Source organism: Schistocerca piceifrons, chromosome X, assembly GCF_021461385.2.
Source record: "Schistocerca piceifrons isolate TAMUIC-IGC-003096 chromosome X, iqSchPice1.1, whole genome shotgun sequence".
In the NCBI taxonomy this organism is placed as follows: domain Eukaryota; kingdom Metazoa; phylum Arthropoda; class Insecta; order Orthoptera; family Acrididae; genus Schistocerca; species Schistocerca piceifrons.
This window is the reverse complement of record NC_060149.1, coordinates 149,188,234-149,203,318: the sequence shown is the minus strand read 5'-3', so window position 1 is coordinate 149,203,318 and position 15,085 is coordinate 149,188,234. Positions and strand designations below refer to the sequence as shown.

At 47.5% G+C, this 15,085-nt stretch overlaps 1 protein-coding gene across 1 annotated transcript in view; it reads left to right on the top strand.

The window, feature by feature from the left end:
- LOC124721603 (coiled-coil domain-containing protein 175-like) overlaps window positions 1-15,085 on the top strand; it is a 143,712-nt gene that overhangs the window by 50,195 nt on the left and 78,432 nt on the right. The window contains exon 3 of the mRNA XM_047246654.1: window positions 8,132-8,294. Coding sequence (XP_047102610.1) covers window positions 8,132-8,294 — 163 coding nt within the window. The remainder of the gene's footprint in view (window positions 1-8,131; window positions 8,295-15,085) is intronic.

The window sequence follows — 15,085 nt, the reverse complement described above, 5'->3', positions numbered from 1 at the left end:
TGTGTCTCGCCTGGACCTGTTGGCACCGACATTGGACTGTTGTTGACTGGAAACATGTTGCCTGTCAGATGAGTCATGTTTCAAATTGTATAGAGCAGATGGATGTGTATGGGTATGGAAACAACCTGATGAATCCATGGACCCTGCAAGTCTGCAGGAGACTCTTCAAGCTGGTGGAGGCTCTGTAATGGTGTGGGGTGTGTGCAGTTGGAACAATACGGGATGCCTGATACGTCTAGATATGGCTCTGACAGGTGACACATACACAAGCATCCTGTCTGATCCCCCCCCCCCCTGCGGGCCTGGAGGTTAGAATAGGCTCAAGGTGTTCCTGCCCGTCATAAGAGGCAACTAAAAAGAGTCTCACACCTTTTGGCCTTTATGTGATGGTCTCCTGTATCGTTTGATCTCCATTTTTCAAAATTTACCCAAAGAGTAAGCCAATTAGGGAAGGGCACCTTACATGGTGCATCACGTCCATCATGCATTGAGATCTTTAGCCCACTTTCTCATCGTGACATTACAGTCCTGCTCATCCTCAATCTTTTGAATGAGGACACCTTCCTGGGTGCGTTTTCCTCCACCCACTATGCAGTGTCATTTTCTGTGCGGACGAGGACCATGGAATTCTTTGCACCTCATATCCAGCGTGGTAGCCACTCCATTGTGGTGGGGCCATGCTCTGCTGATGCCTGCTCCGTTAACTACCCACGTGTTCCAAGGAGTGCATGCCCATCACCCTGGAGCATTGGGACACCTGGCAATGGCCATCCTGCCAGGTGGCCTTTGCTGTGGCTGGGTGGCGCCCATGGGGAGGGCCCCTGGTCGGAGTGGGTGGCATCAGGGCGGATGACGCGCGATGAAGTGTACCACATCATCACTTGCTGGTGATCAAACACCAGCAGTCTCTAAGTATTCCAAGTCTCAGTACAATGCAAGGAAGTATGATCTTAAATCATTCCCCTCCCGAGCCACACCATGGGAGGAATGCCAGGCTAAGGATGGCAGCCAACCTCAGTACCTCATATGTACGAGAGCTGATGGGGACTCCTTTGTCTCGATGAAGCCTCAGTTTTTTTGTAGAGCATTTAAAGAACAAGTTTGGGGAGGTGCAGGGATTGTCCCAAATGCGGTCAGGGTCCATCTTGATAAAAACGGCTACCTCTGCACAGTCACAGGCATTACTCACTTGTGACAAGCTGGGGAATATTTCTGTTACCATCACACCTCATAAGAGCTTAAATATGGTCCAGGGTATTATATTCCACAGGGACCTTGTTTAGCATGTCTGATGATTAGCTGTGTTCCAATTTAGAGTGGCGAGGAGTTAATGTTGTCTGGCGTTTCCATCGGGGTCCGAGGGATAATCAAGTTGCCACCAGTGCCTTCATCTTGGCCTTCAAGAGTGACACATTACCCAAGAAGGTCAAAGTGATGGTCTACCACTGATGTCAGGCCATATATCCCTCCCTCAATGTGGTGCTGTAAGTGCTGAAAGTTCTGCCTTATGTCTTCCCGCTGTACTTTCAGCATCAAATGTCGAGATTGTGGACATCCATCCCATCCCAATACTCCATGTGCCCCGCCTCCCAGCTTTGTCAACTGCAAAGAGCATCATTCCTGTTGCTCACCAGACTGCTGGATTTTACAGCGAGAAAGGAAAATTACGGAATAAAAGACCCTGGACTGCCTGACCTACACCGAGGCCAAGAGGAAATTTGAGTGCCTACATTTTGTGGCTATGACCTCTTCTTATGCCGCCGCCCCATCAGTTGCACAAGTTCCAGTCAGCTCTCAGAGCCAGAGTACTACACCTGCCCCCTTGATGGTGGGGGGCACTTCCCTCCCTGTTGATCCCACACAACCTACCTCGGGAGCCCTGTCCCCCCAACCGTTGGGGACGCCTGTCCCCACATCTCAGCCAGAGAAGCATAAGTCTTCTTCGGCTCCTCTTGCTAGGAAGGGGTCCCTTGGGTCACTCCCTTCTCACGTTTCTGCTAGTGGCTGAAGTGTCCAAAAGCAGCTGGTCGTAGGGCTTCACGCTCATCCTCAGTCCTGGAAACTGAATCAGTGAAGCTCTCCCAGCCAGAGAAACCCAAGGATCAGTGAGAGAAATCCAGAAAGAAGACCCCCAAGACCAAGGGAATTGCTGTGGCACCCATACCACTGCTGCCTACAAGCTCTGCATCTGAGGATGAGGTGAAGATTCTGGCATCTGCAGAGGACCTAGATCTCGCCAGTCCTTCAGACACAATCGATATAGCCTGTTCAGGAAATAAGTCGGTGGCAGCAGGTGACCCTGAGGTGTAGACTACCTCATTGAGTGTTTCATTCCATCCCATTCTCACAATCACGTCATCCTCCAGTGGAATTGCGGCGGTTTTTTCTACCACCTGGCTGAGCTATGGCAACTGTTAAACTTTACACCTGCTTTCTACATTGTCCTCCATAAAAACTGGTTCCCGGCCAAGCAGACCCCTGCGCTTCGTGGCTACAGGGGATATTACAAGAACTGTAGTGACTATTATAGTGTGTCAAGTGGAGTTTGTGTTTATGTCCTGAACTCGGTAAGTAGTGAACCTGTGCCCCTTCAAACTCCTTTTTAAGCTTTGGCTGTCAGGATACGGACAACACAGGAAATAACTGTCTCCATCGTATACCTCCCTCCAGATGGTGTGGTACCCCTGAATGTATTGGCTGCACTGATTGATTAACTCCCTAAACCTTTCCTACTTTTGGGAGATTTTAATGCCCATAACCCCTTGTGGGGTAGCACCATGCTTACTGGCCATGGCAGAAATTTCAAAAATTAACTGTCCGAGCTCGAGCTCTGCCTCCTAAATACTGGGGCTGCCACACATTTCAGTGTGGCTCATGGTAGTTACTCGGCCATTGATTTATCAATTTCCAGCCCAGGACTCCTCCCATCTATCCACTGGAGAGCACATGATGACCTCTGTGGTAGTGACCACTTCCCCATCTTCCTGTCACTCCCCCCGCCGTCATGCTCATGTATGCCTACCCAGATGGGCTTTAAACAAGATAGACTGGGTAGCCTTCACCTCTGTTGTCATCGTTTAATCTCCCCCACATGGTGCCATCGACGTTGTGACTGAGCAGGTCATTACAACGATAATTTCTGCGGTGGTACACACAATCCCTCATTCTATAGGGTGCCCCCAGCAAAAGTCAGTACCTTGGTGGTCGCCAGAAGTTGCTGAGGCAATTAAAGAGTGTCGGCGAGCTCTAGAGTGACATAAGCGGCACCCTTCCCTTGAGCACCTAACAGCCTTTAAGTAGCTCCGTGCCTGCAGTTGCCTACTTATAAAACGACAGAAACAGGAGTGTTGGGAGAGGTACATGTTGACCATTGGTTGCCATATGTCACTTTCCCAATTCTGGACGAAGATCAGACGTGTTTTTGGGTACCAGACCCCAACAGGTGTTCCTGGCGTTAACATCAATGGTGTGCTCTCTACCAACACAAATGCGATTGCCGAGCACTTTGCTGAGCACAATGCTTGAGCCTCTGTGTCGGAGAACTACCCTCCAACCTTTTGCACCCTCAAACAGTGGATGGAAAGGAAAGCCCTCTCGTTCGCTACACACCACAGTGAACCGTATAACGCCCCATTTACAGAGTGGGAGCTCCTCAGCGCCCTTGCACATTGCCCTGACACATCTCCAGGGCCAGATTAGATCTACAGTCAGATGATTAAACATCTCTCGTCTAACTACAAGTGACATCTCCTCATGATCTTCAACCAGATCTTGTGCGATGGCATCTTTCCATCGCACTGGTGGGAGAGCGCCATCATTCTGGTGCTAAAACCTGGTAAAAATCCTCTTAATGTGGATAGCTATCGTGTCATCGGCCTCACCAACATTCTCTGTATGCTGCTGGAATGTATGGTGTGTCAGTGGTTGGGTAGGGTCATGGAGTCACTTGGCCTACTGGCTCCATGTCAGGGTGGGTTCCACCAGGGTCACTCTACCACTGATAATCTTGTGTCCCTCGAGTCTGCCATCTGAACAGCCTTTTCCAGACGCCAACATCTGGTTGCCATCTTTTTTGACTTGTGTGAAGCATACGACATGACATGGCGACATCATATCCTTGCCACATTGTATGAGTGGGGTCTCCAGGGCCTACTCCCGATTTTTATCCAAAACTGCCTGTCACTCCATACTTTCCATGTCCAAGTTGGTGTCTCCCATAGTTCCCTGGATTCAGGAGAATGGCATTCCGCAGAGTTCTGTATTGAGTGTATCTCTAGTTTTTGTGGCTATCAATGGCCTAGCAGCAGCTGTAGGGCCATCAGTCTCCCTTTCTCTGTATGTGGATGACTTCTGCATTTCGTATTGCTCCTCCAGTACTAAAGTTGCTGAACAGCGCCTATAGGGAGCCATTCACAAGGTGCAGTCACGGGCTCTAGCCCACGGCTTCCAGTTTTCAGCCGCGAAGTCGTGTGTTATGTATTTCTGTTGGTGTGGTACTGTTTCATCTGGAACCAGAACTTTACCTTAATGATGATTCACTCACTGTAGTGGAGATGTATCGATTCGTAGGACTGGTTTTCGACACCCAATTGACTTAGTTACCTCACCTTCGTCAGCTTAAGCGGGAGTGCTGGCAGCACCTCAGTGCTCTCCGCTGCCTTAGCAACACCAACTGGGGTGGAGATCGCTCCATGCTGCTGCAGCTCTACAGAGCCCTTGCGCAATTCTACCTTTACTGTGGGGGTCTGGTTTACGGTTCAGCAGCACCTTCAGCGGTGCGTTTCCTTGACCCAGTGCGCCACAGTGGCATTCGCCTAGTGACGGGAGCATTTAGAATGGGTCCAGTCACCAGTGTCCTGGTGGAAGTCGGAGTCCCTCCATTGCAGATCTGACATACACAACTGCTCGCCAGTTATGTTGCACCATGCATTCATAGTTCTTTTTAGCATCTGAATTACCGTTTTGTTTTCCCACCCACGGCAGTTCATCTCCCGCATCGACGGCCCAGGTCAGGGCTCATGATTGCAGTTTGCATGTGATTCCTTCTCTCCAAACTGGAGTCCTTTCCGTTACCACCTCTACTTGAGGTCCATTCACGAACACCTCCATGGTGTACACCTCAGCCGAAGCTTTGTTGGACCTTTGGCATGGTCCTAAGGACTCCGTTAACCCCACCGCTCTCCGCTGTCACTTCCTCTCGATTCTCGACGTGTTCTCAGGCTCTGTTGTTGTTTACACCGATGGCTCGATGGTTGATGGTAATATTGGCTTTGCCTATATCCACAGAGGCCATATTGAACAGCATTCCTTGCTCGCTGGCTGCAGTGTATTCACTGCAGAGCTTGTGACCATATCTCGTGTACTTCAGTACATCCGTTCCTGTTCTGGTGAGTTGTTTCTTCTCTGTTCTGACTCCCTGAGCAGCTTACAAACTATCGACCAGTGCTACTCTCGCCATCCTGTGGTAGCGAACATCCAGGAGTCCATCTCTGCCTTGGACAGGTCCAGTCATTCAGTGGTGTTTGTGTGATCTCCAGGACACGTCGGTATCCCAGGCAATGAACTTGTTGACAGACTGTCCAAACAGGCTCTGCAGAAACCGCTCCTGGAGATGGGCGTCTCTGAAACTGAGGTGCGTTCTGTCTTACGCCGCAAGGTTTTTTGGCTTTGGGAGACGGAGTGGCATAACAGTATGCACAACAAACTGCATATCATTAAGGAGACTGCGAATGTGTGGAAGTGTTCCCTGTGGGCTTCTCGCAGGCAATAAGTTATCTTTCGTTGACTCTGCTTTGGCCATACATGGCTCACACATGGTTACCTCCTCCGTTGTGAGGACCCACCTCAGTGTTGCTGGCTCGCAAATGACAGTTGTCCACCTCTTGCTGGACTGTCCACTTTTAGCCGCTCTGCGACGGATGTTTAACTTTCCCAGCACCCTACCTTCAGTGTTGGGCGACAATGCCTCAATAATAGCTTTAGTTTTACATTTTATTCATGAGGGTGGGTTTGATCATTTGATCTGAGTTTTAGCGCATGTCCTTTGTCCCTCTGTATCCTCGACCCTAGGGATTTTAGGGTGGGGGTTTTAATGTTTGCAGAGTGGCTGGCTTCTCCGTTTTTATTCTCTTGCTCAGCCAGCCATGGTAATCTGCTTTCTTGTTTTTAATGTCCTTTCCCTGTTTCTTGGATCTCTCTGTGATTTTCTTGTCCTGCTTTGTCCATTTTAGTGTTGGTTGTCCTCCTGTCAATCTTCTGGTTCTTCCTTTCTCCTATTATTGTGCTGTACATCTTCTTTGTTTTCTTCTTTCCCTTGGGTAATTGTTCTACTGGGAACAAGGGACCGATGACCTAGCAGTTTGGTCCCTTTCCGCCCTTTTTAAACCAACCAACCAACCTACCTGTCTGATCACCTGCATCCAGTCTTGTCCATTGTGCATTCCAATGGACTTGGGCAATTCCAATAAGACAATGGGACACCCTACAAGTCCAGAATTGCTACAGAGTGGCTCCAGGAACACTCTTCAAAGCTTAAACACTTCCACTGGCCACCAAACTCCCCAGACATGAACATCCTTGAGCATATCTGGGATGCCTTGCAACGTGCTGTTCAGAAGAGGTCTGCAACCCCTCATACTCTTACAGATTTATGGACAGCCAGGCAGGATTCATGGTGTCAATTCCCTCCAGTACTACTTCAGATATTAATTGAGTCCATGCTGCATAATGTTGCAGCACATTTGCGTGCTCGCGGGGGCCCTACACGATATTAGGCAGGTGTACCAGTTTCTTTGGCTCTTCAGTGTATGTTATAATCAGCACTGATTGTAGATTAGTAAATTGATTCACTAGTAACAATTTTATCAGTTTAAGTTTGGAGGATGGTCTGGTTTGACACCCTCAGGTATATAAACTTAATATTTTAGAATATTTAACAGCAATGGAATATTCATTGTATCACAATGACAGCTACTGTGTGATGCCATTATTGGACATGTGGTTTATTATGTATTATAAAGTTATTTATCACTCAGTAAGTGTAAACATTTGTGGCAGAATGAATGGTTTGATTGTAAACGTTTATGATTGCAGCTGGTAATTTTTTATACGATGTATTGTCTTCTGTTCATTGAGTGAGTGCTCTTGCATTTACTATACTAGTCTTCCTGGCCTCATTTCAGGTTATTTAAGTATGTACTATGCCTGTTGTTATGCAGTGATATATGCTATTTAGGGTCCATCTGTCTGCGGTCCAGCACGGCTGACCTACAGCCACCTGTAAATGACATTCCGGCAAAGCCTGGTAGCTTGCTCAAGCTAATCCTCTCCTTGTCCCTAAGTACTCTGAGTATGTGCTCAGCAGACACTTTACTGAGACACAAAATCCACATAACTATTTGTTATATTCCACTGCAGTCTCAGGATTTTCCAAAGACTCGTTAAGTTACTGTCTTCTATTGTAAGTGCATCCTGATCGCACTTGCTGAACAGAAACAATTCCATGATTGCTGAACAAATATGAACTATACAGCCTGTCAGTTACCTTACAATGAGAGTGGCTCCCCCACGTTGAGTATGCTTGAAGGTGCTTCAGCAGCAGAGCCTATGGGAAACAAACAACGCTTTGAGGCACCTCTTGTAACATGCTAGTCTCTCCTCTGCCACTCTACCCTGAGGCTGCAGCCTGCAGACAGCTTCCTGTGCCAACAATGTCTCCAGGTTTTTGTTAACTGTGGCCAGCACTTTCTGCATCATGCACACAGCAGGCACACCCCCTATCCATTCTACTACTACAATTTGAGTGAAAACAATTAGTAAAAAACAGTAAATAAAGAGGAGCCCTGTTGTCTTTTATAGAGAAGGATATGCACTACCAAACTCGTTAAAACAGAAAACAAACTACTACACTAAGACTGCCATTGACACCACTTTGCTGCAAACTGAGAGACAAGGAAATATTTAATTATTGTTTCACAACTTTACATTTTCAGTTTTGAAACTTACTGTTGGATTAAAACTGCATGCAATACCAGTGCTTGAACTTGATCTGTGCTGCAAATTGAAAAATTAATCTTGGATTTTTAATATTGTTAAATCTGTTTTATGGTATAAGAAATTTTTATGTTTGTAGGTGGTGGGAAGAGTGTGAGAAACATCCAAACTTAATACAAGAACTGAATAATCAGTCTTTGGAAATACAGAAAATAAAAGAAGCTGTGCATGTGGATAAAACGTTATTGTCACAATATGACCATAAAGCAAAGACACTTTTAAGGGACTACATAGGACTGATGGTAAGAATTTTTAAAAAAATATTTTCCATAAATAATAAGGGTAATTAGACTTCTTCCTCAATTAGTTCCTATTTACATAAATGCAGGTTGAAGATAACGTTGATGTTTTCTGCATATCTCATTTGAGCCAGTAAAATCACGTTTAAGTGAATAAAATGAGAGAATTTCCACATTAGGGTATACAGGTAATGTGTACAATGGTGAAGAAGAGAATTTCTCAACAAAAAGGTAATAGATCATATAGCAGCTAAAAAGATGCGCTAACAGAAACTTCCATGAATGCAAAAACTGTCTGAAGAGACAATAAGAGCTATTCTGATAATAATCAGTCATAAAAATTATTCATCTGAATTTATACTGTCTGTTGTCTTCTTTAATGTTCTTATATTATGTCCCATTATTAATGTTCAATAGAGAGACACTTTGAAAGACAAAAGCAGGAAATTTTATTTACATTAAATGGAGTTATGATTAATATGAGGATAGGCTTACAAAGGGAGACAGTGATTATCAATAATCAATCACACATGGAGATTGGCAGGCTCTGCACTCATTACCATCTAACAAAAATTCTGTCATTGGTCTTAGTAATGACTCTTCATGTCTGTTGCTTTCTTTCACCCACATATGACCCCTGTGTAATGCTATGTGTGGTATCTGTTGTGACAGTGCCACGACATTTAAGAGTGCCGCCACGTCAGTACGGCGATAGTGGCGCTCCGCAACTCGGCTGAGTGTGGGAGCGCCACCTAGCTACGAACGGTGCTGGCCGCATGTCACGGCACGGCAGTCGAATGACCGATACGGAATTGGTAGCATGTAACCAGCTATTGTTTCTACGTTTGTATATCCACGCAATTTATTAGTGATTAAAGGTTATAACACTTTTTGGCGATGAGGTCGGATATTTCTGTTCCTGCGTTGTGGATTTGTGTGTTCGTGTCAGGGCAGACATGGAACAGCTTATGCAAGCGCTCATTGAACAACAAACACAGCTGACAGCTGCTATTCAGGCGTTGTTGACGTCACTTACTCATCGTCTGTCTTCCTCTTCTCCGCCTCCGTTCCCTCCTTACGACGAGGCCGCTGAAGACTGGGAGGATTATGAGAAGCGTTTGTGGCAACACTTCTTGGCTTTCGGCATTGTCGACGCTCCTGTGTGTAAGTCGTTATTTCTATCTTGGATTTCCCCACGGATCTATCAACTGCTATCTCAGTTAGCCCTGCTGCGGGAACCTGCCTCTCTGTCCTTCCAAGAAATGTGTGACTTATTGTCTACCTATTACCAAAAAAACACCCACGTTGTTGCCGCCCGCGTGGCGTTCTACTGGTGTCGTAAACAGCCGCATCAATCTTACCAGGCTTGGGCGGCGGAACTACACGGTCTGAGTAGGAAATGTCAGTTTGTCACGGACACTCATCATGAGTCTTACGTTGATTCAATGGTTAGGGATGCTATTCTACGGCTTGCTCCTGATAAAGAAGTTCGGCAACATGCCTTGCAACTGCCAAACCCGTCATTGTCGGAAGTTCTAAGCATCGCTCAATCTTTTGAAATGTCTCACGCTGCTGGTGTGCAAATAGACGCATGGTGTGATGTAGGCACTATACAGACCACTTTCGACACGGACAATTTGCCTGTTTCCCAGGGGACCGACGATGTGGCGGCGGTTCACTCGCGTCAACGACGTCGCGTTGGGCCGCCACGCTCGCAGCGAAAACAGCAACCACAGAAGCAGGTTCGTTCCGCACTTCCTACTTGTCCACGTTGTTTCGTACAGCATGACAGGGCTGCGTGTCCAAAACATTGGGCCACGTGTAATTCATGTAGGAAAAAAGGCCACATTGCTTCTGTGTGTCAGTCCCCTAAAGTTCCTGTCAATGAGGACGAGGCATCGGACATGGATGTTAACTGTGTGCTTTCTCAAACAAATAAGTTGTTTGTTACTGTTCGTGTTCTGGATAAAGACATTCGAATGCAAGTGGACACTGGCTCTGCAGTAACTCTCATTAATTCTCGCACGTATTTGGAGTTGGGCTCTCCTCCCTTGTCTCCAGTTACGCGAAATCTGAGAACTTATAATAAGCAGAAAATTCCTTTCATTGGCCAGTTTGATGCTTCCACTGCCTACAAGTCTGTTGTTAGGCCCCTCACATTTTATGTGGTGGATCATGCGGGCACTGAAAACCTGTTCGGTTATGATGCTTTCCAGTTGTTCGGGTTCTCCATTGATGATGATATTCAGTATCAACAGCTGGATGGATTGTGTTCTGAATTCTCGTCCATGTTCTCTGCTGGTCTGGGTCGTGCCAAGGATTTTGAAGCCCACATTACTCTTAAACCTACAGCTCGCCCTAAGTTTTTCCGGGCACGCCCTATTCCGGTGGCGTTGCGTGCACCTGTCAAGGCTGAGATAGACAGGTTAACAGCTTCAGGGATTCTCCCTCCTGTTACCTCCAGCGAATGGGCATCGCCAATCATGGTGGTTTCTAAACCAAACGGGAGTCTGCGATTGTTTGGTGATTTTAAAGCCACTGTCAACGCTCAGAGCTTCATTGACACTTATCCTCTTCCCCGTCCTGAGGAGTTATTTACCAAGCTCGCTGGGGGCCAGTTCTTTTGCAAACTTGACTTATCGGAGGCGTACCATCAGTTGCTGTCGGATGCGTCTTCCAAGGAATTTCTCGTCATCAACACTCCTTGTGGGTTGTATCAGTACCAGCGGTTACCGTTTGGCGTCGCTAGCGCGCCGGCCATTTTTCAGCGGTTTTTGGAACAGCTCACGGCTTCCGTTCCCGGCTGAATAAACTATCTGGATGACATTATTGTCACGGGGGCCTCCACTGAGGAGCACCTTCGCAATTTGCGTTCACTGTTTCGGGTTCTGCATTCGGCTGGGTTGAAGTGCAATCTGGACAAGTCACAGTTCTTCCAACCCTCCATCGTGTATCTTGGTTTCCACTTGTCCCATGAGGGTATACGTCCTCTATGTCAGCATGGTGCGGCCATTACCGCTCTACCCAGGCCGTCTACGGTAAAAGAACTTCAGGCGTTTCTAGGCAAGATTGCTTATTATCACAAATTCATTCCATCCACGGCAGCGGTAGCTCATCCTCTGCATCAGCTGTTACGCAAAAACGTTCCTTTCTGTTGGTCCGACGAGTGTGAGCAGGCTTTTGTCCACCTGAAGGCTCATTTGCAGTCGGCGCCTTGTCTTGCCACATTCCGTCCGTGTCAGCACGTGGTTCTGGCGACTGATGCGTCCCAATATGGCCTAGGAGCTGTTCTCACCCATGGGTATGAGGATGGGTCAGAACAACCCATCGCCTATGCTTCCAAGACACTCAACGATGCGCAACGGTGTTATTCTCAAATCGAAAAGGAGGCGCTTGCTATCATTTATGCTCTAAAAAAGTTCGGCGTTTTTTTGTATGGTTCTAAGTTTCACCTCATCACCGACCACAAGCCGCTGGTCTCTCTGTTCAGCCCATTGGCGTTGCTTCCGGATAAGGCAGCTCACCGCCTGCAACGTTGGGCCTTATACTTGTCTCGTTTTCACTGTGAGATTCACTATCGCCCCACGGCCCAGCACGCCAACGCTGACGCATTGTCGCGTTTGCCGATGGGCCCCGACCCGGTTTTCGATCGAGATGAACTACTCTGTTTCCACATTGATGAGGCAGAATGTCGTGCGGTCGAGGGTTTCCCGCTTACAGGTTCGCAGGTCGCGTCGGCTACTGCGCGGGATCCGGTCCTGCGTCAGGTGATCAGTTTTATTCAACGGGGTTGGCCGGACAGGACCAAGGGCCGGGCATCGAATCCCCTTCGCGACTACCATGCCTTGCGCCTTCGTCTGTCTGTTAGTGATGGTGTTGTTCTTCTGGCCACGGATGGCGCATCTCCACGGGTCGTGGTGCCAGCCCGCAGGCACATTTATTGGCCCAGTATTGATTCGGACATCGCCCACATGGTTGCTGCGTGTGGTCAGTGTGCTCAACAACTGGCTGCACCCCGTACAATGCCCTCTCCGTGGCCTGACCCGGCGCAGCCATGGGAACGGGTGCACGCTGACTTTGCCGGCCCCTTCCTCGGCACTTATTGGCTGCTGTTGATTGACGCCTTCTCGGAGTTTCCGTTTGTTGTCGATGTCCGTCGCCCACCACTGTGGCGACGACGCTGGCTTTGTCCAAAATCTTTGCTCTAGAAGGTCTTCCATCCACGATCGTCACGGACAATCGCCCTCAGTTCTCTTCGCAGGCCTTCCATGATTTTTGTACTGGACACGGGATTCATCATGTTACAGCACCGCCCTTCCATCCGCAATCGAATGGGGAGGTCGAGCGCCTTGTCCGCACTTTCAAAAGCCAGATGAAAAAATTCCTTAGTGATTTTTCCACAGATGACGCTCTGTTGCATTTTCTGAGTTCTTATTGCTTCACGCCTCTGGGTGATCGCAGCCCTGCTGAACTCTTGCATGGCCGCCAACCGCGCACTCTACTGCACCTGCTTCACCTTGTCTGGCCTTGTCCTGTGTCCCCTCGTGCGGGAAAATACTCGGTGGGTGCCGACGTGTGGGCACGAGGGTATGGATCTCGCCCTAAATGGACTCCAGGGGTGGTCAAGGCTCTTCGCGGCCGCCGGCTTTGTGAAATACGTACGGACGATGACATGGTGTTCACCATTATGATCAGATGCGCCCACGAGTGATGGCCACGCCGGTGCCACCACCCCTTCCTTGGCCTCCACCAGCCCGAGAAGCCAGTCTTGTCACTGCTGCCGATCTCCCGTGTGTGTTGCTGCGGCCGACATCGCTACCACTTCCGAGTACACCGGAACCGGCCCCAGTCGCGACGCTGCCTTCTCCGGGACCCATCTCGCTGGAGCACACCCTCAGGTCCACGACACCTATGGATGCTGCTCCGGAGTTTTCACCCATCATCTCGTCCAGGAGGCACGTTCCACGCACGGGCTTCCGTCCTGGACATTTTCGACTGTACTCTCGTGTTTCTCCGCGGGATCTTCTCGGGGCCTCCCAAGAGGCCATGGATGTCTCCGCGCTGTCCGTGTCTCCCAGGAAGTGAGTGTTTTTTTTTCAAGGGGGGAAAAGTGTTGTGACTGTGCCACAACACTTAAGAGTGCCGCCACGTCAGTATGTGCAAACGGCGATAGAGGCGCTCCGCAACTCGGCTGAGCGCGGGAGCGCCACCTAGCTACGAACGGCGCCGGCCACATGTCACGGCATGGCAGTCGAAAGACTGATACGGAATTGGTAGCATGTAACCAGCTATTGTTCCTATGTTTGTATATCCACACAATTTATTAGTGATTAAAGGTTATAACAATATCTGTCACTGACACAGTGTTAAACTTATTATCACTAGATATTGTGTAAAATTAGTTTTTTCTGGTGAGCTCTCAGATTTTCTTGACATGAGTGATTAATGGTGCACTTCCAGATGTTCAGCTGATTTGTTGTTTTCATTTCATGTCTGGCATCTTGGCAGCGAGTGCATAAAATAGCACAACTCACAGCCCATGAATATGATGACTGGGTCAGTCATCAAAATATCAGGCATAGAATGGAACTCAGCTGAAAATTGGGAAGCACACCATTGATCACTTTACTCTTGTAAGGTAATGAATGTCACCCGATACACCAAGAGCTCTGTCATCAATGCCCTCTTGGGTTTTACCACCACATAGTCTAGTGGCTACTCTTTGTCTTATGTCAAACATACAAAATGAACTCTACACTCCGGGTGCCTGTGTACCAAGCCACACCATTGTATTGTTCATCAACCATCAGAACAATCTTTTAATAGTTGTCTGTGAACAGTGAAGCCACTCGGGATGTGTTCATACGCCTGTCTTCTAGAAATATTTAAGTGTGAAGTCCCTTTTACGGCTGTGAGAGGTGTTATTCCACTGAATATTGGGCAGATTGGAATAAAGGTGATACAAATAAACTAATATAGCAGTCAGCAAGCTATGGGAACATGTCATCATTGAGTTACTGTAGGAGGATACAAGATGACTTGGATGAAATTTATAGTTGGTGTGATGAATGGCAGCTAGCTTTAAATGTAGAAAAATTTAAGGTAATACAGATGAGTGGGGAAAACAAACTCATAATGTTGAAATACAGTATTAGTAGTATGCTGCTCAATGCAGTCACATCAATTAAGTATCTAGATGCAATGCTGCAAAGCAATTGCAACTGAATGAGCATGTAAGAACTATAGTAAAGAAGGTGAATAGTCGGCTTCAGTTTATTCGAAGAATTTTAGGAAAGTGTGGTTCATCTGTAAAGGAGACCACATGTAGGATACTAGTGTGATACATTGTTGGGTACTGTTAGGATTTGGGACCCACATCAGATCGAATTAAACCAAGACATCAAAGCAGTTCAGAGGCAGGCTGCTAGATTTGTTACCAATATGTTCGAACAACACACAAGTGTTATGGAGATGCTTCATAAAATCATATGGGCATCACTAGAGGAAAGGTGATATTCTTTTTGAGAAGGACTGCTGAGAAAATGTAGAGAACCAGAATTTGAGGCTGGCTGCAGAACTATTCTACTGCTGCCGACGTACATTTTGCATAATAGCCATGAAGATAAGATTGGATGGACTAGAGTTCGTATGGAGGCATATTGATAGTCACTTTTCCTTTGCTCTATTTGTGAGTGTAACAGGAAAGGGAATGACTAGTAGTGGTACAGGGTACCCTCCACTACACACCAGAGTACATATGTAAGTGTAGACACACCTGCAGGTGATACAGAGAT